The sequence below is a fragment of the Furipterus horrens genome, unplaced genomic scaffold (genome assembly GCF_987537825.1).
Source record: "Furipterus horrens unplaced genomic scaffold, mFurHor1.1.pri manual_scaffold_1, whole genome shotgun sequence".
In the NCBI taxonomy this organism is placed as follows: Eukaryota; Metazoa; Chordata; class Mammalia; order Chiroptera; family Furipteridae; genus Furipterus; species Furipterus horrens.
The window spans coordinates 212,436,145-212,458,841 of NW_028327171.1; the positions used below are offsets into that span (position 1 = coordinate 212,436,145).

Sequence of the window (22,697 nt, forward strand, 5' to 3'; positions counted from 1 at the left end):
AAAAGAAAAAGAATTGTTTATTTAACAGTTATATAGATTTAGTTATTTGCGGATTTCTGTTATTAAGTCTTACGCTCTTTAAAATACCCACAAACACATATCCTTGCCTCCCCCCCTTCCAAACCAGGCTAGTTTTAGGAAAGTCAGAGAAACCGTTTCCCTACTTTCCAAACACAGTTCAGCTTTACCAGCAGCTGCCAATCATTCAATCTGATTGGGGAGGTCCTTTCTGTGCTGTGGTGCCCTCCAGCTCTCAATGCAGAACCACCTGGATTCTCAGCCTCCTTGCAAACTGCCTTCTTCCTGCAAACCGCGCGGATCTCCTCTCCTTCTCAAAACCACATGGCGAGAGCCTCTTAAAGCAGCCTGGAGACCCCTTCTCCAAGCCACATGGAGAAGGCCCCTTCACCAAGCCACGTGGAGGGAGCACACGAGAGAGCGCGAGAGCGAGCGCGCGAGCGCGCCAGAGAGAGAGAGCGCCAGAGCCAGAGCGTGAGTGAGAACCGAGTCAGAGAGCGAGAGTCCCAGAGTGAGAGCACGAGCGAGAGCCAGAGAGAGTCTGAGTGCCAGAGCCAGAGCGCGAGTGAGAACCCGAGTCAGAGAGCGAGAGAGTCAGAGTGAGAGCAGGAGCGAGAGCCAGAGAGAGTCCGAGCTAAAATGTATGCAGCTGCTTATATATCCCTGACTGCGTCATCTGACGCAGTGGGCGTTGCAAACAGTTCTGACCATTCACAGAACCTTACGTAGGCTCTGTGTGCTTTCCATACCGTCCCCTGGTTCAAGACTCCTCCCATCTGCCTCAGGCTTTGGATGCATTAAAGCCATTTGCATAAGAAAGACAGTAGCCACCAGCCTCAGGCATGTGGAAGCATTTGAAAAGCTGCTTACTTCTCCCCATCCCCCAGCAGCAAACTCGGGGGATTTTTGGACTCCCCTGTTTCTGTAACAGTTTCCCCCCTTTCAGACTAAGACCCTTTATAATCTTATAAAGGACAATGGGCGAAGGTCTCATGCTCCTCTAACTGCTTCCTGCTGAACTTGGTCGTCATCCTACCTACCCTTGGGTCTAGAAATCCCTAATAAGAGTGGGGATGTAGGGGAGGGTGCCCTTCCCACATGGGGAAGAATCTTGCAGAGTCCAAGTCAGTTGGCTATTCCTGGGTAGCAGCATGCTTGGTTTCCAAGGGCTGGTACTGCTGGACAAGCTGGCATTCTTGTCGTATTCTGAGGGCAACAGATTTGGCAACAGGGTTAAAAAACACAATTCAACCTACAACCACTATATACAAAAGGCAGGAATTAATTTTTCAATGTCCCACATTAGAAAAAAAGAAATGGCTTCTTTGGAGGAAGGTGTGCAGGGCATGTCACACCTGTCCAAAGCCCTTTTGCCCACTATACTTAGCTTGGGCTGAGGGGTATAAATTTTGGATTTCCCCCCTCTCAGACCTCTGGGCCCTTTCTGTCCAAGCCATTAGGACAGAAAAGAAACCAGTTTTAAAGTGAAGCCTGCAGACCACCCCATACTTCACCAACTCAGCCACTTAGTTCAGCCAAACCGTTGAGTCTCAGGAGGTGGCAATGCAGATGGGCTTCTTAAGTGAGGCCTATATGTACAGATAATTACTCAGGTAGAGATCATAGGCTTATGCCCTATGAAAACAGAAAGAACACACATGTTAATTCACACAACACAATTCACAAACCAGTCTCTTAATTTGAGAGACTGTCTTATTGGGAAGACATCCAGTTGCAAGGCACTTGACATTCTTCTTGCCTGTAAATAAAGCATCCTTTATAATGTCACAGACTTGGTTTAACTTTCAAATGGAAAACAAACTTTATAGACAGTTAGCTGCACTGAGCATTGCGATTTTCCTTGAGTCACGATTTTTATCCTTAAGATTACCCTCCTTGCCAGTAAAGGGACTGCATTAAGTCCAGTTTTAATTTAGCCTGTTCATTTGCATAAACACAACAAGAGCAGTGATTGATCACATATGATCTTTAAGTCTACTATGCTGGAACTTACGCAAGGAACCTTCATGTTGACTTTTAGTTTGCCCATTAGGGCACAGAAGCTGAGCCACACACCTGCCATTCAGCCTTGCCTGTAAACACCTGCTTTCCCAAGTCCTCTGAGTTTTCCATTGTGCCTTAAGGTTCTTTCTAGCCATCTTTCAGGAAAGCAACCTTCGTTCCTTCCCTGGAAAGACTGCCATGAACCGCACAACCAACCAAGGTGTCAGGCCTTTTTCCTTCTGGGCTTTCCTTAGCTTCAAAAGTCAAGTCCAGTTCCTCAGGGCTTTCTGGTAACAACCAGAGCCTAAGCATGCCTCCTTCAGGCATGTCACTCCAGTCAAAAGTCTTGGTTAACAATACCTTTATTAACAACTGGTCTTTTTAGTTTTATGCAAAGAAACCTAATGTAATTACTTACTCCTTTAAATTGCCAAATTCTGGAGGGATCAGGTAAGGAGAAAAATATACAGTGTGAAGGAAAATCCTTGTCCTTCTAATATTCCCAAAATTGCATTTCCATGCCTTATACTTTCTTTTGTTCACTTTCCTACATGTGAAGTTTTCTTAACTTTCTCTGGGAAACCTCAATTTTCCTTTCAGATTATATGGCCAGTACCAATACAGAGAATTCCAGACCCTTCCTAGGCCTCAGAGAATTCTAGACCTTACATAGGTCTCCAGTGGCTAATGCCAAACCAATACAGGGAATTCCAAATGACCTTTCATGGGTCCCAAGGCTGATGCCAATCCAGGGAATTCCAGATGACCTTTCCTAGGTCACCAATGGCTAATGCCAATCCCAACACAGGGAATTCCAAATGACCTTTCATAGGTCCCCAATGGCTAATGCCAATCCCAACACAGGGAATTCCGAATGACCTTTTATAGGTCCCAAGGCTAAATGCCAATACAGAGGTACAGTAACCATACAATTAGACCACAAGTAGTTGAGGTTTCCCTTTTCCCAGGTTTAAAAACTTTCACAACCTTTCTATATATTTACCCATTCAGATTTAACCATAACCCATTTCCAATTCTTTTCCACACTGTAAAGGACTCAACCCAAACTCAGTATTTGGTAGCTAAAATTTCCCTAGATTTGTAGATATTCTAAAGTTTTCTGAATCTTAGACCTTGCAAATACCTCTCATGCAACAATGACTTGAATGTTTAGACATATACCATTTTGCAAACAAAGCACATCACCTTAAGAGCATACCTAACCCACCATTTTGTCCACTTCAAAGACGGTGGCAGCATTACATCCAGCATCTTTGAAGACAGTGGCACCCATAAGTACCACCCACAAGATGGTGGCAAACCCACGTGACTCATCCACCATGGTGGAGCACTCATGTGGCTTACCCAAAATGGCAGTATACCTATGAGACTTAGTGTCCAATTCACAACCTTCATGCGGGCTCTGGAGGGAGAGACCCATTTCTCCTCCTGCAGGGGTGGAGTCATTGGCTTTGCAGTCACTTCAGAGGCCAGCTCCAAAAAGGGTGGCGCGAGAGAAGTCCCTTGAGTTTGCAAAAGGGCGGGCACCTTGGAAGCCACTTCCATCTCTGGAGGTGGTATGGTGGAAGCAGCCTCCACCTGCAGAGGGCGCTGTGCCGTCGCCACTGGCGCTGCAGGAGCTGCATCCGCCTGCAGAGGGCGCTGCGCCACAGGAACTGCCGCCACGGAAGCCTGGGCCTCCTGCAGAGGAGGTAGAGCCACTGCCCCGGAAGCTAGGGCCTCCTGAACCGCCCCCACCTGTGCCTGGCTTGGTGCCAAATTAGGGCCTTTGTCTCCCAGATTTAGAGAATTAAAGAGGGCTACTTCCTCATTTTCCCTTTCTTCCGGCGTTTGACTCTCAGGAAAAGGTTTTGAGATCTCCTTTTTCCTCTGCACCATTATTTGGGCCTCCATTTCTGCTAAGGTCTTATTATGCAACTCTACAAATGCATTTAGATAATAAACATCTTCCCAACTTCCCGATTGCAGACAGTACCCCTTTAATTGATTAATCACATGGTAATTCAGAGAACCATTCACAGGCCACCTTTTCTTACCACCCAGAACATACTCAGGCCAAACAGTGTTACAGTAATAAATTAATATTTTCTTAGTCATAGGATAACGACAGTACATATCCTAATTTTCCAAAATTCTCTCCAGTGGGCTGCCATCAGGGACTTGCCCAGAACTGCTTTTATTAACCCAGACATACATGCTAATGGCTATAACCAAAACAATCCCAAGGACTAGAAAACATATATACCACTCCGGCATCCATAATTCTTTTACTTCCAGAAATTCTCCTAACCGGACAAACAAATCTAGCATCCACGGTGCCATTATTTCAGAAATACTTCAGAAATACGTTTTAGCAAACAACCTTACTTCTCTAATCCCTTCTCAGTTCTATTTTCTTTTCACCACACTGGCGTGCCTAGGCGGTCAGCGCCCTCAGAAGGTGACCCCCTGGTGTCTCCTAAGGGGGTCGACCTGCCACGGGCAATTATTAATGTCCCATCTGGGTTGCCAAATTGTTACAGAACCCCTGGGCTGCTCCAATTGAAAACAAACCCACGGGCTCTTTAGTTAGGGGCCCGATTGCCCGCCGCCAAAATTATAACTCTCAATACCAGAGTTTGGTGAAAAGAAAAAGAATTGTTTATTTAACAGTTATATAGATTTAGTTATTGCGGATTTCTGTTATTAAGTCTTACGCTCTTTAAAATACCCACAAACACATATCCTTGCCTCCCCCCCTTCCAAACCAGGCTAGTTTTAGGAAAGTCAGAGAAACCGTTTCCCTACTTTCCAAACACAGTTCAGCTTTACCAGCAGCTGCCAATCATTCAATCTGATTGGGGAGGTCCTTTCTGTGCTGTGGTGCCCTCCAGCTCTCAATGCAGAACCACCTGGATTCTCAGCCTCCTTGCAAACTGCCTTCTTCCTGCAAACCGCGCGGATCTCCTCTCCTTCTCAAAACCGCATGGCGAGAGCCTCTTAAAGCAGCCTGGAGACCCCTTCTCCAAGCCACATGGAGAAGGCCCCTTCACCAAGCCACGTGGAGGGAGCACATGAGAGAGCGCGAGAGCGAGAGCGAGCGCACGAGCATGCCAGAGAGAGAGTCAGAGCGCCAGAGCCAGAGCGCGAGTGAGAGCCCGAGTCAGAGAGCGAGAGTCCCAGAGTGAGAGCACGAGCGAGAGCCAGAGACAGTCTCCGCTAAAATGTCTGCAGCTGCTTATATATCCCTGACTGCATCATCTGACGCAGTGGGCGTTGCAAACAGTTCTGACCATTCACAGACCCTTACGTAGGCTCTGTGTGCTTTCCATACCGTCCCCTGGTTCAAGACTCCTCCCATCTGCCTCAGGCTTTGGATGCATTAAAGCCATTTGCATAAGAAAGACAGTAGCCACCAGCCTCAGGCATGTGGAAGCATTTGAAAAGCTGCTTACTTCTCCCCATCCCCCAGCAGCAAACTCGGGCGATTTTTGGACTCCCCTGTTTCTGTAACATAATCAATGGGCTTTATAGAGAAGAAGTGTTTTCAGATGTGGAGAAAGGAATTGCCTGAAAGGCAGTCATAAAGAGATGCAATGTTGTGGGCTGCAAAGATGAAGAAGAGGAACAAGGAATATGGGTTACACGGAGAGAAGTTGGAAGAGTCACGGAAATAGCTTCTCCTCCACAGCCTTCGGGAAGGAACGAAGGCCTCCCGAAACCTGTGTTTTAGCCCTTGTCAGATGTCTGACCAATGTATCTGTAAGATAATAAACTTGCATTGTTTTAAGGCACTACATTTGTGGTCATTTGTTATGACGGCTACAGAAGAGCAATGCAGATCTTGGTTACTGTGCAACTGTAACACACCCCTAAGAAGGTGGACATGACTTAGGAACTGGGCAACGGGCAGAGGGAAACTGGGCAGTGAGAAGAAATTTAAGTAAAATGAGAACAATGTCTCCATGGTCCGGAGCAGTTTGTCAGTAGAAGTGTGCAAAGACTACTAGTGAGGACTCAGATGGAGGTGCAGAACGTGGGAAAGAGAACCTGTCTTGTCTTAGGGAATACATAAATCACGCCAAACAGATGTCAGTAGAAATATGGAGGTTCAAGGCGTGACTGCTGATGGGCGGGAAGGAAATAAGGAACCAGTTTTTGGAAACTGGAGAAAGAGGATCCTTATTAAATAAAGGCAGAAAGCAGAGAGAAAAACTTTTCTGAAGCTGTGGAAAGCAGAACTTTCTGGGTATATATCTAAGGAGATTTCTGAGCAAGTGATGAAGACCCAGCTTTTTTTTTTTTCAGCTTCGAGTAAAATGGGAGAGGAGAGATATAAAATCAAGGGTGGAATTGCTCAACAAAACAACTAAAAGTAGGACTTGATGGTCCGAAAACTTCTCAGCCTGTTCAGGTTGCAAAAGATGCTAAAATTAGTTCATTCACTTTCAGGAAAGTGTGCTCTGCAGAAGTAACCAAGAATGTCGCTTAATAAACTTTTCGCTAATGCTTCAGAAGTAACAAAAGATCAAGGAAGTCAGTCATATACAAGGTTCCTTGAAGAGATTAAATGTGTGACCCGTAGATCCCCTCTAACCCCCTCAGCAGAAGTAAAACACAGATATATAATTACAGGGGAAAGGTCTGTGGAGGAGCCTTTTGACTAATGGAGAAAATCCCCATGACATACATGGGCGATCCATAAGATTCTTGAGAATTTTAACCAACAGAAACAGAGCTGTCCGTGTCTAATCCCTGGAATTTGTCATCTGTTTCTCTCCCTGGTGAAAGAGAGTTTGAGGATGTGATTAGGGATCTTGAGATGGGGAGATTATCCCGGGTAATCAGAGAGATCCAATGAGTCTGGCTTTAGATGCAGACAAGAGACAATGAGCCAAGAAATGTGGGCAACTTCAGAAATTAGAAAAGATTAAGTGATGGATTATCCTCTATAGCCTCCAGAAAGGAACAAATAAATCCCTGTGGACACTTGACTTCGCCCAGTGAAGTTCATGTCAGTTTCTGACGGTAGCACCGTTGCATTTCACTTACTTTAAATCAGTGTGTGATGCACAAGACATTATTAATATTTAACATTTGCCAGCTTAACTGTAAACTGCTTTCTTCTGAGATAAAATTTACAATGAATTTTACAAATATTGTGTATCATTCAGTGAGTTCTGATAAATGCATTCTCCTGTATACAGTAGTCCCTCGCTGTATCGTGGTTCACTTATCACGGCCTCACTGTATCGCGGGATTTTAAAAAATATTATATTTAATTATTTATCACAGATTTTTTGCTATATCACGGGATTTTGCAGTACTGTATACGTATGTTGTCAAAGTGACGTAGGTTTTAGAGTGTAGAATAAATGTAGGGTTCCTACTTCAAGGGGGGGGGTCTAGAACGTAATACCCGCGATAAGTGAGGGAATACTATAATACAAATAATATCAAGATACAGAACATAACCATCATTCTGGAAAAAACTCTGATGCTCCTCTGTTATATCCTTACCCCTCACTGATCAGAGGCAATTACTATTCTTATGTGTTTTATGGTAACTTCATTTGGTTTGTTTAAAAACTTATTTTATTGAAAAAATTTTTCCACTCAGCCTAATAAATCTGTGTTTTATTCATGTTGTTGAATGAATGTATCAGTAGTTTTTTTCTTTTTTATTGCTAAGTAGAGCACATTATATGAATCTACCAAATTTTGTGTGTATATTCTCCCACAGATGTGCCCGTTTGGGGCTAATACGGAAATGGTGCAATAAACATTTTTGTAGAAGTCCTTCTCTGGCTCTGTGCCTTCATACCTCTTGTATAAATTTTTAGAAATGAAATTGCTAGGACTTAGGATAGATGCATTAGTTCTTCTTTTTCTTGCAAACCCATGTAGGGGTAATAAGGCACATAGAGGCTATGCCAAATTGATGAATACAAGCTTCAGAAACTGTTCCTATCTGTCAGAAATTCCCAGTCTTAGAAAGGGTTTAATAAACGTGTTATTAACCCTGCTCTAACCTTCCTCCTGAAGGAGACATTATCTTATTATCTGACTGTACTATCCTGGAATACTTCTGAGGAGGGAGATGTTCTCTGGCTTTGTAGCGGTCAGGAAGCAAATCTGCCCTCTCACCCAGCGGGCTACATTGTCTCATTGCCAAGGCATCTTGCTGTTGAAATATCCTTGGAAAGATAATCTGAGGCAGGTGGAAATGCCACGGAGAATACTTTGTAGGTGTCCGTTTGGCTTTTCTGATATCATTTATTAAGGAGACTGTCTTTTCCCCACTGTATATTCTTGCCTATCTTGGATATTACAACCTGAGGACACAAAAATAGTTAAATCCTGCCTTGCTTCCCCAATACATTGTGAGAGTAAAATACAGTACAGTGTTCCCTCACTTATCGTGGGTATTACGTTCCAGACCCCCCCGTGAAGTATGAACCTTACATTTATTCTACACTCCTAAACCTACGTCACTTGGACAACATACGTATACAGTACCGCAAAGTCCTGCGATATAGTGAAAAGTCCGTGCTACATAATTAAATATAATATTTTTTTAAAATCTCGTGATACAGTGAGGCCGCGATAAGTGAACCGTGATATAGAGAGGGACTTCTGTACAATATTTAATTATTTATCGTGGATTTTTCGCTATGTCATGGGATTTTGTGTTACTGTACAGTAAATACTAAAATAAATGTAAGTTTCCTACCTCGCGGACTTTCACCTATTACGAGGGGGGGGGTTCTAGAACATAATACCCACGATAAGTGAGGGATCACTGTATACAGGTCCATAAAAATACGTGTGAGATAATGGATAGGCTGTGAATTGAATCCGTCAAAAGGTGGCTGTTTAAAGAAGCGATGGATGCAAACATTCATTCCTTAGCGTCACTCAGTCTTTCTCTTTTTTCAGCAGAGAATATCGAAGCCGCATACCGGTATCTTAGTTGACCTGTGTGGAAGTACTAACTGCCCTCTATAGCCCCAATATGACCCAGGCCTTTTCCCTCGGTACGTCATCCGTGTCTTTGCCTCCTTTCCCTGAAGTGTGCTCACACTCAGAACATGTTACTGTTTGTGTTGAACAGAGAACAGCAGACACATCACCCATGTCAGGTAGATGGTTCTGGAGTTGGGTGTCTCAACATGAAAGCATCCTTTCCCTTTGGTGGAAACCTTCTCGTTTCCCCAGGAGTAGGAGAGGCAGAGCTCTAGACCACTGGGGTTTCTAGAGATGGGACTCGAAGTAGAAATAGGCAGGGCGGGCCTTGCAGATTGCAGGTAAGGTTCACATGTGAGAGAATGGCAGCATTTTAAAGAAGGTGGAAGGGGAAGAAGGAAAGGGCCAAATATTCACTCCACAGTGCAGATGGAGCTAAGATGGTTTTTTATGCTTCAGGCAGAAGGAACTGACCAGGCCAAGCAGGCAAATTCAAGATGTACATCCTGTCATGAATCCTGCTGAGAAGTGTACGCAGGGCAGGTGGGTCCTTTATAGAAGCCCTTCCTCCAACCTCAAGGAAGCCATCAAGGTGCCAAGCTGGAGGTTAGGAATAAAACCATCACCACTTAGCAAGTCGTGGGCATTTTTATTCAAACTGATCCATGTCGCTGCCTGCTTTAAGGTCTGCCCAAATTATGGAAGATTCCTCTCTCTAAGCTAAATCGTACATTGATTTCTTTTTTTTTTTTTTTTTTTTTTAAAAATATATTTTATTGATTATGCTGTTACAGTAGTTCCAATTTTTTTCCCCTTTACTCCCCTCCACCCAGTATCTCCCTCCCCCAGCATCCCCCCCCAAGTCCATACCCATGGTTCGTAAAAAATAACTATCCCTCCCTCTCAGATATTAAGACCCTTTGTAATCTTGTAAAGGACAATGGGCGAAGGTCTCAAGCTCCTCTAGCTGCTTCAAGCTGGACATGGTCGTCGTCCTACCTACCCTTGGGTCCAGAAATCCCTAATAAGAGTGGGGGTGTGGAGGGGAGGGTGGCCTTCCCACATGGGGAAGGATCATGCAGACTCCATGTCAGTTGGCTGTCTCCGGACAACGGCGTGCTTGGTTTAGCAGGCTGGCATCCTTGTTGTGTTCTGGGGGCAACAGATTTGGCAAAAAGGGTTAAAAAGCATCATTCAATCCATAACTACTAGGTGGCAAAAGGCAGGGATTAATTTTTCAATGTTCCACATTAGGAGAAAAAAAAAAAAAAAAAAAAAAAAGGGCTTCTTTGGAGGAAGGTGTGCTAGGCACATCTCTCCTGTCCAAAACCCTTTTGCCCATTTTATTTAGTTTGGGCTGAGGGAAATAGTTTATGTTTCCCCCCTCTCAGACCTCTGGGCCCTTTCTGTCCAAGCCATTAGGATAGAAAAGAGAATTCAGTTTTAAAGTGAAGCCCACAGACCACCCCATTCTTCACCAACTCAGCCATTTAGTTCAGCCAAACTGTTGAGTCTCCGGAGGCAGCACTGCAGAGAGGATTAAGTGAGGCTTATGCGTACAGACAATCACTCAGGTAATGCGGTCATAGGCTTATGCCCTTTGAAAACAGAAAACACATGTTAATTTATGTAACATAACCAACAAAAAAGTCTCTAAATCTGTAAGACTGTCTTATTGGGAAGACATACAGTTGCAAGGCACTTGACATTCTACTTGCCTGCAACTTGAATCTCTTTGGTGATATCACAGATATGGTTTAATTTTCAAGTGAAACCATTTTTTAAATGAGAAGAAACTTTTAAGACGGTTAGCTGCCCTACTTTACAGTCTGCCACTGATCATTGTGATTTTCCTTGAATACTGATTTTTCTCCCTAAGATTACCCTCCTTGTCTTTAAAGGGACTACATTAAGTCCATTTTTAATTTATCCTGTTCATTTGCATAAGCATAACAAGAGCAGCAAATGATCACTTATGATCTTTAGTTCTGTTTTGCTGGAACTTACCCAAGGAACATTTAGGGTGGCCCTCAGTCTGCTCTTCAGTGCACAGAAGCTGGGCCACATACCTGGCATTCATCCTTGCCTGTACACACCTGTCCTTTCCAAGTCTTTCTGGTTTTCCATTGTGCCTTAAGGTCCCTTCTAGCCATCTTTCAGGAAAACAACCTTCGTTCCTTCCCTGGAGAGATTGCTGTGGACCGCACAACCAACCATGGCAGCAGGCCTTTTATTTCGCGGGCTTTTATTACCTTTGAAAGTCATTCCCAGTTCCTTAGGGCTTTTTGGTAACAACATGAGCACAAGCATGTCTCCTTTAGGCTTGACATTCCAGTCAAAGGCTTGTTCAGAAAAAGGAACCTCTATTAACAACTGGTCTTATTAGGTCTATGCAAAGAAACTTAAGTCATTACTTACTTGTTTAGAATGCCAAACTCTGGAGAGATCAAATAGGGAGAAAAATATACAACGTGAAGGAAAATCTTTGTCCTAATATTCACTGAACTGGCATTTCCATTCTTCATATTTTCATTTTCCCCCACTAAAAAAAAAATTTTTTGTTTGTTTTTCCATTACAGTTGTCTCTCTTTTTTTTTTTTTTCCCCTCTTGCTTCCCTGTATCCTGCCCCTCCCTTCCCCCACATTCAGTCCCCACTCAGTTGCCCATGTCTGTGGGTCATTTATACATGTTCTTTGATTTTACACTTCCCCTTCTTACCCCCTTTTCTCCCTCCCCCCTCCCCCCTTGTTACTGTTAGTCTACTCCTTGTTTACATACCTCTGGTTCAATTTTGCTCATTTGTTTGTGTTGTTCATTAGTTTCCTGTAATAGGTGACAGCATAACGTATTTTTCTTTCGTTGCCTGGTTTATTTCGCTAAGCATAATTCTCTCTAGTTCCATCCATGTTGTTGCAAATGGTAGAAGTTCCTTCTTTCTTTCTGCTACATAGAACTCCATTGTGTAAATGTACCACAGTTTTTTGATCCACTCATCTACAGATGGGCATTTAGGTTGTTTCCAGCACTTGGCTATTGTAAATAGTGCTGCTATGAACATTGGAGTGCATAGGTTCTTTTGAATTGGTGTTTCAGGATTTTTCGGATATAATCCCAGTAATGGAATTGCTGGTTCAAAAGGCAGTTCCATTTTTAGTTTTTTGAGGAAATTCCAAACTGTTTTCCATAGTGGCTGCACCAGTCTGCATTCCCACCAGCAATGCACCAGGGTTCCCGTTTCTCCGCATCCTCTCCAGCACAAGTTGTTTGTTGATTTGTTGATTATGGCCATTCTGACTGGTGTGAGGTGGTATCTCATTGTGGTTTTTATTTGCATCTCTCTGATGGCTAGTGATGTTGAGCATATTTTCATATGTCTATGGGCCCTCTGTATGTCTTCTTTGGAGAAGTGTTTGTTCAGGTCCTTTGCCCATTTTTTAATTGGGTTGTCTGTCTTCTTGGTGTTGAGTCGTATGAGTTCTTTATATATTTTGGAGATCAATCCCTTGTCTGAGATGTCATTGGCGAATATATTTTCCCATATGGTTGGTTTCCTTTTCATCTTGCTGATGTTTTCTTTAGCTGAGCAGAAACTTTTTAGTTTGATGTAGTCCCATTTGTTTATTCTTTCCTTTATTTCCCTTGCCTTAGGAGATATATCAGTGAAAATGTTGCTACGTGGGATATCTGAAATTTTCCTGCCTATTTTTTCCTCTAGGACTTTTATGGTATCACGGCTTACATTTAAGTCTTTGATCCATTTTGAGTTTATTCTGGTGTATGGTGTAAGTTGGTGGTCTAGTTTCATTTTTTTGCATGTCCCTGTCCAGTTCTCCCAACACCATTTGTTGAAGAGGCTCTTTTCACTCCATTTGATGTTCTTTCCCCCTTTGTCAAATATTAGTTGACCATATGAACCTGGGCTTATTTCTGGGCTCTCTATTCTGTTCCATTGATCTATATGTCTGTTTTTATGCCAGTACCAGACTGTTTTGATTACCGTGGCCTTGTAGTATAGTTTGATATCAGGTATTGTGATTCCTCCTACTGTGTTCTTCTTCCTCAAAATTGCTGTGGCTATTCGGGCTCTTTTTTGGTTCCATATAAATTTTTGAAGTATTTGTTCTAGGTCTGTGAAATATGTTGCTGGTATTTTAATAGGGATTGCATTGAATCTATAAATTGCTTTGGGTAGTATGGACATTTTAATGATGTTGATTCTTCCCATCCATGAGCATGGTATATGCTTCCATTTATTTGTATCTTCTTTAATTTCTTTCTTCAATGTTATGTAGTTTTCTGAGTACAGGTCTTTTACCTCCTTGGTTAAGTTTATTCCTAGGTATTTTATTTTTCTTGTTGCTATGGTAAATTGAATTTTTCTTTCAGTTTCTATCTCTGAGTTTTTATTGTTGGTGTATAAAAATGCCTTTGATTTCTTAATATTGACTTTGTATCCTGCTATTTTGCCGAATTCACTTATTAGGTCGAGTAGTTTTTTTGTGGAGTCTATAGGGTTTTCTATGTACACTATCATGTCATCTGCAAATAATGACAGTTTTACTTCCTCTTTTCCAATTTGGATGCCTTTTATTTCTCTTTCTTGTCTGATTGCGGTGGCTAGAACTTCCAAGACTATGTTGAATAGGAGTGGGGAGAGCGGACATCCTTGTCTTGTTCCTGATCTCAGGGGGAATGCTCTCAGTTTTTGCCCATTGAGTATGATGTTGGCTTCAGGTTTCTCATATATGGCCTTTATTATGTTGAGGTATGCTCCCTCTATTCCCATTTTGCTGAGAGTTTTTATCATAAATGGGTGTTGTACTTTATCAAATGCTTTTTCTGCATCTATTGATATTATCATGTGGTTTTTGTCTTTCATTTTGTTTATGTGGTGTATTACGTTTATTGATTTACGAATGTTAAACCATCCTTGCATCCCTGGGATAAATCCTACTTGATCGTGGTGTATGATCTTTCTAATGTGTTGCTGGATCCGGTTTGCCAATATTTTGTTGAGGATTTTAGCATCTATGTTCATCAGCGATATTGGCCTGTAGTTTTCTTTCTTTGTTGTGTCTTGACCTGGTTTTGGAATTAGGGTTATACTGGCTTCATAGAATGAGTTTGGCAGTCTTCCCTCTTCTTGTATCTTTTGGAATAGTCTGAGAAGGATAGGAGTTAGTTCTTTCCTAAATGTTTTGTAGAATTCACTTGTGAAGCCATCCGGTCCAGGGCTTTTGTGTGCTGGGAGTTTTTTGATTACTGCTTCAATTTCACTAGCTGTTATTGGTCTATTCAGACTTTCTGCTTCTTCTTGATTCAGTTTGGGAAGACTATAGGTTTCCAGGAATCTGTCCATTTCCTCTAGGTTGTCAAATTTCTTGCCATACAGTTGTTCATAATAATTTCTTATAATCCTTTGTATTTCTGTGGTATCAGTTGTGATTTCTCCTCTTTCATTTCTGATTTTATTTATTTGGGTCCTCTCTCTTTTTTTCTTGATGAGCCTGCTTAAAGGCTTGTCAATTTTGTTTATTTTTTCAAAGAACCAGCTCCTACTTTTGTTGATCTTTTGAATTGTTAGTTTAGACTCTATGTCATTTAATTCTGCTCTGATCTTGATGATTTCCTTCCTTCTACTTGATCTGGGCTTTGCTTGTTGTTCTTCCTCTAGATCTTGTAGCTGTAGGGTTAAATTTTTTATTAGATATTCCTCTAGCTTTTTTAGGTAGGCCTGTATTGCTATGAACTTTCCTCTTAGGACTGCTTTCGCTGTATCCCATAGGTTTTGGGTTGTTGTGTGTTCATTATCATTAGTTTCCAGAAACTTTTTGATTTCTTCCTTGATGTCATTGTTAACCCATTCATTATTTAATAGCATGTTATTCATTCTCCATGAGTTTGAATGTTTTTGAGTTTTTTCCTTGAGGTTGATTTCCAATTTTAAGGCATTGTGATCTGAGAAGATGCTTGATATAATTTCAATTTTCTTGAATTTGTTAAGGCTTGTTTTGTGTCCTACCATGTGGTCTATCTTTGAAAATGTTCCATGTGCACTTGAGAAGTATGTATATTTTGCTTCTTTGGGGTGAAAACTTCTATATATATCGACTAAGTCCATTTGATCTAGAGTGTTGTTCAGTGCCTCCATATCTTTGGTGTTTCTTTGCTTCGAAGATCTGTCCATTGTTGACAATGGGGTGTTAAAGTCCCCTACTATGAGTGTGTTGTTGTCTATATCTTTCTTGGAGTCTTTCAAAAGTTTCCTTACATATTTGGGTGCTCCTAAGTTTGGTGCATATATATTTATAAGGGTTATATCTTCTTGATGGATTTTTCCCTTAAGTATTATGAAATGCCCTTCTTTGTCTCTTTTTATGGACTTTGCTGTGAAATCTGTTTTGTCTGATATAAGTATTGCTACCCCGGCTTTTTTTTCATGTCCATTTGCTTGGAATACATTTTTCCATCCCTTTACTTTCAGTCTGTGTAGATCTTTTGTTCTAAGGTGGGTCTCTTGTAGACAGCATATATGTGGGTCATTCTTTCTAATCCATTCAGCTACCCTATGTCTTTTAATTGGAGCATTTAATCCATTTACATTTAAGGTTATTACCGATAAGTACTTATTCATTGTCATTTTTCCCCTTTGTACTCGTGTTCTTCTCTGTCTCTCTCTGTTTCTTTATCTTCTTAGAGCAGACCTTTTAGCATCTCTTGCATTGCTGGTTTGGTGGAGATGTATTCTTTTAGCCTTCTTTTGTCTTGGAAGCTCCTTATTTCACCCTCCATTTTGAATGAGAGCTTTGCTGGGTATAGTATTCTAGGTTGTAGGCCTTTGTTTTTCATTGCTTGGAATACTTTTTGCCATTCCCTTCTGGCTTGTAGTGTTTCTGCTGAGAAATCTGATGATAGCCTTATTGGAGTACCCTTGTATGTTATTAGTTGTTTTTCTCTTGCTGCTTTTAGGATCCTCTCTTTGTCTTTGAATGTTGCCATTTTAATTATGATGTGTCTTGAGGTGGGCCTGTTGGGGTTCATCTTCATTGGGACCCTCTGTGCTTCCTGGACTTGCGTGACTCTTTCTCTCGTCATGTTAGGAAAGTTTTCTGTCATTAGTTTTTCAAAGAGGTTTTCTATCCCTTGCTCTTCTTCTTCTCCTTCTGGAATTCCTATGATACGGATATTATTACGTTTCATGTTGTCCTGCAGCTGTCTTAGAACCTCTTCAGTCTTGTTCAGTCTTTTTTCATTTTGTTGCATTGTCTGGGAGTTTTTGTGTAGGTTGTCCTCCAGCTCGCTGATCCGATCTTCTGCTTCCTCTAGCCTGCTTTTAATTCCTTCTACTGTGTTCTTCAATTCAGAGATCGTATTTTTCATTTCCTCCTGGCTCTTATTGATAGCTTCTATGTCCTTTTTCATGCTCACGTAATTTTCTGTGAGTTCCTTGTAGTTTTTCTGGAGTTCTTTGAAGTTTCCGCTGAGCTCATTCAGCTTCTCCATAATCCATGTTTTGAATTCCATATCTGATAGTTCGCTCCCCTCTATTTCATTTAGCACTCTTTCTGGGGATTCTACCTTTCCTTTTGATGGGAGGTTGTTTCTCTGTCTCCCCATTTTTTTGACTCCTATTGTTTGTTGGTGCTTCTTGGAATGATCTGCACTTCCTGGATCTGCCTCTGGTGGCGTCAGATCATGTACCAGTCTGGCCCTAGGCAGCCTGTTGGAGACTTCCAGGGATCTACTGCTGTTGTCTGTCTTCTTTGATTGTTAATCTATTCAATCTGTGATTAGCTGTCAGGCTTAAGGACTGTGGGTGTGGCAGCTTAATTCCTGTAGGCAGGGCTTTTGCTTCCCCTCAGGCTGACGCCACTTGGAGGGGAATGGTCTACCCGCAGTACTGGGGATGAGTCAGCACTGGGACCCAGTCAGCTGCTCCTCCAGTTCTCCCCTCAAAGCCACCGTGCCAAATTCTCCCCAAGTGTCTCCAGTCCTCTCTGCCTTCCCTCTGCTTGAGCCCAGGGTAAGTGGTGGCCAAAATATTTTCGTATGTGATCCACTTAAGAGCTCTTTTTCTCCTGCTGTTTCTCTCCGGCTAGCAAGAAAGCCTGTGGCTTTTCGCTTTTCACAGCTGATACTATTTTACTTTCCACTCTGTCGCTGTAGGCTGGGAAGCCCAGCTGGGGGTTTAGACCCTGCCCTTCTCAGGGGGAATCCCCGGCTGCTGAGCTGTTTCTCAGCCCCTTCAGCTGCCACCCGTGGGAGCCCAGCCAGCCCTTCCACGTCTCCGCACTCCCTACCGGTCACGTTGTGATGTAGCGGCCTTTTCTGTCTCTCCGTGGTTATAAGACTTCTTTCCAGCTAGTGTTCCGTTGGTTATTCCAGATGATTTCTCCAAAATTAAGTTGTAAATCCAGACTGGTCCTGGGAGGAGGTTAGTGTAGCTTCCACTTACTCCTCCGCCATCTTGGATCTCGCCCGTACATTGATTTCTTTTGTTGTGACAAGATGGTGTTCATTTGAAGCACAGTCCCCTTTGCACAACTCCAGGGAGCAGCACTCCATAGGATGTGATGGAGTAATATCGATACATGACATCCACGGCAGAGGGAGAGTCAAATAGATTTACATACGCTTTACCTCCAGAGCAATCTCCCAACAGGATTCAGATCTTATCCCAGCTGACTTTGACCTTCAGCCAACTGAGGGAGTCTTCAATCATCTCAACAGCCCTGGAGTCCAGGGTTTGTGTGGTTTTATTTGGATGGACGTAGACACAGAAGGCCAGGTCTCACGGCCCCGGGCCAAAGGAGGAGAGGGCAAGAATGCCCACGCTCCTGTTAGTATCTTTCCTGGAAGAGACATTACAGGCCAATTCAACATGACTTATAATATTCCCCTGCTTACTGACCAGACTCTGCTCAGGCTAAATCTCAACTTAGGTGGCACACTGGAGTCATCTGAAGACCTAGGTTACCCCCTAGAGAAAATCTGATGTACTCACTCTGTGCTATGACTTGTACGTTAGGATTATTGAAAAGTTTCCAGAAGATTCTGATATATAAAATTACCCACTTTATGACTCAAAGAATACCAATTCCTGTGTCCCATCCAGACCAATGGATTAAGAATCTTTGGTGTTGGGACCAGGACATTAGTATCTTACACACTCTTCTTGAGAGATTCTGTTATGTTGCTAGGCAAAGATCCAGAGAGGCACACCTGTAAAGAAGATTATATATGCAAGATTATTAAACATTGTTTATGGTTGTCATTTTCTTGTTTTTTTGGAGAGAGGGATCATCACTTTTGGAGAATGATGCTGGTAATTCGTGAGTGTCTGCCCTGATAGGAAGAAACGTGGCCCAGGCCTCCCTCCTGGAGCATCTCAGTGCCTACTGGGGACGTACATCAGGACCCCCCAGAACACTGAGTGGGAGCTCTTGGAAATACATACCTTGGAGCTGTGCTCCCTCATATCCAGTCATTTTTAATAACAAAGGAAATTACCAGAATCCCAATTCAGCCAACCCAATTATTTTCACCCCAAAAACCCGGAAAATCACTCAAAATAATTGTGAATTACTGTCTTTTTATCTTTTGCTACTTTCCATACTAAGAAGTCTTTTCCATCTTATCAAATTCTGAATACATTATCCATTTCCACTGTCCACCCAATATATTATTGTGGTGTAGACAAATGGGCTTAGCACTATTTCAGGGACTTATTTTATCTGCATGGTAATAACATTTTTCAGATTCCCATGAAATCATCCTCTTGTTTTGCTGCCTGTCATTCTGCGTTGGAATCTCTGGTTTTATAGGAAAGACTTGTCTGGTCTGGTCACACAGGCCACTCCTCCTGACCTTCACTGCAGACCCAGAATTCTTCTTCTGAAACCTCCACCCTGTGCTGTCCCCTCAGAGCTCAGGAGGAACACACAGGAGTCCGTGCAGGTCACACAAAGGCCATGAGTCCTAGATTCCCACAGCGCTGGTCGCCAGGGGCTCATGGGGATGTGGACATTGTTTTCCCTTCTAGGTGGGAAACCCTGACAAATGTGAGATCTGCCGGGATAGAGGAAAGCTCTTCCGCTGTGGTACCTGTCCCAGATCCTTTCACGAGGACTGTCACCTCCCACCTGTGCAAGCAAAGAGGTTTGTGACATGCAGACCCCCTCTCCTTTAGGGACGCATCCTCCTGCCATGCACACGCCGCCTGCGGGGCTCCTCCTAGTGTCCTGATGGGGACAGAGTGGGACCGGAGGTACAGGGTCCAGCAATATGGTCCCAGGAGCCGTTGAAAGATGCTGGCAGCAGGAGGGTAACATTCTCCTCTCTCCTCTGGGAGGCTAAGTCTGGTGGCCTTCATATTGCTGCTGTCCTTTCCAGAACTTTCCCAGCACAGACTACCGTTTATGGGAGTGGGAATGCCAATTGCTTGTGTTCTGTACTTATTTAGAAAAGGCAGAAAAACATGGCCTGGTTTCCTCATTTCACCACCCTTCCAACTGGCTGATGAAGGCCTCAGGTCCTGATGTGTTAATGTCCTGCCTCTGATATTCAGGTCTGGTGGGCAAGGCTCCTTGTGCTCCCAGCAGTCAGGTGGGGAAAAGAGAGCCCACTGCTCACCCCCCGCTTTTACCCTTGATGGCTAGAGGGTCATCAGCTCAGACCACTTGCTCCTGGGGTCTTAGAGTCTCCGCAGGGGTCCCCCTGCCATGCCCATCAGCCATTCCCGAAAGGAGAACAAGGCGGCCGGAGGGACGGTGGCTCTTTCTGGGGCTCTGCCTTGCTCACTCTGCCCAACATCTCAGGAGCCCGTGGAGTTGCACCTTCTGCCGGATAAAGGCGTCTTCGGGACGTCAGCCATGTCTCGGGGAGTCTGAGGTCCCGGCGAGGCCGATGGGGCCTGAGGAGCAGCTGGTGAGTCGGGTTTGAACCCCAAGCCTTCTCCTTTCTGCTCCCACGTGAGAAGTCAAGCAGTCCCAGGGTGAGAGGAAGGTACCAAAGAGTGCCTGCTCCTCTGACCGTGCTTCAACCATGGTGAGAACTCCCCAGAACCTGTCTCCAGAAAAAATTAATCCAGCCATTACATGACTTTTTTCCTAGAGCAAAGCTGTTTGCGGAAACTCCCAGAAGACTGGTGTGGGCATGCCTGCACATACATGGACTCATTCTCTCCAAGTTGCTTTTCATTCTTTTTTTTGTAGAAATGTGAGTTCCTCCTCTTGAAGGTCTATTGCCATTCAGAGAACTCATATTTTGTGAAGATTCCATATTATTATTATGTGAGTAATAGCAACAAACCATGAATACATGCCGCCATGAAGTTGCCTGACCTTGGCATGGGCACCTGTAGGGTTTGTGGTCTGAAGCCACCAGGAGGGAGAGCACGAGCTGCCTTTATCTTCACCTTGTATTTCTGCTGGATTTGATGGGAATCCACAGAAGGCAGCCATTGCATGGCAGTAACTCTCTCAATGATATTTTCTCCCACCAGATTCAAGAAGTTTCTCGAAACCCGAAAGAACCCATGTGGTTGGACAAAATCAAGAAGAGGCTAAGTGAGCAGGGTTACCCCCAAGTGGAGGGTAACCCTGTACAGGACATGTGCCTCATCTTTCAGAAGCACAGGGCACCTTACACGGTAAGAGGCTGTCCTTTCATTTTCCTTCCGTTGAGTCACTCTGCCCTTATTTCCCGGTGCTGAGAAATTTTAGTTTCCCTCGTCTTTTGTGATGAGAGTGACTTTTAAAACTCAGGGTTTAAGCTCACCAGGGAGAGTAACAGTGAGTCAGGAGGTGTCCCTGCAGCCAGAATCCCAGGCCCCTGAGAAAAGGTGACAGGTGCCCATTGAGAAGAGTCGCTTTCTCCCTGCTCCACACCTAAGGAGAAGATTGCATCTTAAACTCACGCGGTTGTTCTCGTCTCTCCCTAAATATCCTCAGTCAGACCTCTTAGAAATCCCAAACTGCAGAGTCCTTTGCATGTGAATCACCGTGTAGTTGACAAGGGTCACCAGAGGGGGAACAGAAGTGACAAGGTGAAAGGAAGGTCACTGGCTGTACTTAATATTTGATTGTTACAGAAAACACGTATTAGTCTTCTGTCACTAAAATAAACAACCCAAACCAATAAGTAAGATAATAGAATAGATGAGAATAACATAAATAAACAGCTGCAGAAGCTTCACAAGGCATTACAAAAATAGAGCCCCCACGTGTGGTCATCATTTGCCATTTCTGTCTAGTTAACACGAATTCATTGCGCCCTTAGGACACAGAAGTTGCTCTTAGCCACGTGAGTTTTTTAAATCTTAACCTGGTTAAGGTAATATAGGTGTTCAATGCAGCTATTCTTGAAGGCCGCAGCATCACTTTTGTAGTTATTTATCTTTTTTTCCCAGTACAATGACTTTGGCCTAATGGGCCTTAGACTGGAGGAGAAATTAGAGAAGACTTTCAAGGAAGTGTTTGCTATTCAGGGAACAAGTGAGAACAGTTCACCCGTGTAGTGGGTGCTCTTGGTGCCCTGGGAAATCCCCTTTGGGGGCCGACTTCTCATCTCACAGCTGCTGGGAGGGTTGGCTGCCAACCCACTTCTGCTTGGCATGACGCATGCTCCTCACAGGGGTCAGGCTGGAGCCAGTCTCAGCTGTGACCACATCCTTGCTTAGCTTTCCCCCCGGGCAATCCTGCTTCCGTCACCCCTCCTGCACCTGAGAGAATTCTCGCAAGAAATCATTTACTGAAGAGACCTCATCCCAGACTCTTCCTCTAGGGGATACAACATAATCGTCCTAGCAAGCAGGCCCTAAGGATGGGGTTCATGAGTTAGATCGCTGTCTAGCCAGATGGTCGTCGTCGGCAGCCGTCCGTCTCGAGAGACGATGGTGTAGCTTCTTAAGAGTCTATCTGCACTGCCAAGAATGGCTGTGCAGTCCGACTCGGGAGTGACACGATATCTGTCTCCTCCCGTGTTGAATCGACATCTTGCGATGACGCTGGAGTGTCCTGTCCAGTGAAGCTGAAGCTACAGAGCCTGGGCAGGGTGATATGGAGGGTCTGCTGTTGCCCATGCAGCAGACCCCCCCTCTCTTCGCAGCTGAAGGGTCCAAGGGAAAGACGGAGTCAATACAGCTTGGCTTCAGGTGCGCCGCAGGAGTTGCCGGTGTTGACTACAACGTCAAACCGCCTTAGGGACTCGGGCTCCGGATTTTCTGTCGGGGTTTACTCCCTTAGCCTTTCCCCTGAAGAGGTATGCCGCAAGGCAGCGGAGGTTTTTTGGAGTCAGAGTTTTCCTTCTCTGATGTGCCAGATGGTGACAGGCAGAATATTGATAATCCCTGGGCATTATAACAGTCTCACTGACAAAACTTTTACCTGCAGGAAACTGGAAGCGGAAAAGGGGAGGAGGTACCATGGCTGGTACAATTCTCTGGCATTTACAAAGACAGAAATAGTAACTGTAGGAACTGCAGATTTTGGTGGCTATTGCTAAGTGTGACAGATGTGCTGAAAAGAGTGCATGACAAGCTTAAATCTATTTGTCACCATCTAAAGCAAAGAGATGCTCATACCTACAGCTGGAAGGCAGACAGCAGAACAGCCTGAAAGAGGTTCTATTTTAAGAATGGCAGAACTTTAGAGAAGTCAGAGTTCTAGGCTCAGTTGGGCTGCTTGTGCCGAAGTGAAGACCCTGATAT

The 22,697-nt window shown here is 43.8% G+C and overlaps 1 protein-coding gene across 1 annotated transcript in view; it reads left to right on the plus strand.

The window, feature by feature from the left end:
• LOC150022759 (nuclear body protein SP140-like protein) overlaps nt 1-21,506 on the plus strand; it is a 36,493-nt gene extending 14,987 nt beyond the window's left edge. Inside the window, exons 8-13 of the mRNA XM_090288451.1 lie at nt 3,628-3,734; nt 19,032-19,147; nt 19,807-19,915; nt 20,203-20,280; nt 20,493-20,639; nt 21,399-21,506. Coding sequence (XP_090144577.1) covers nt 3,628-3,734; nt 19,032-19,147; nt 19,807-19,915; nt 20,203-20,280; nt 20,493-20,639; nt 21,399-21,506 — 665 coding nt within the window. The remainder of the gene's footprint in view (nt 1-3,627; nt 3,735-19,031; nt 19,148-19,806; nt 19,916-20,202; nt 20,281-20,492; nt 20,640-21,398) is intronic.
• Nucleotides 21,507-22,697: the final 1,191 nt, after the last annotated feature.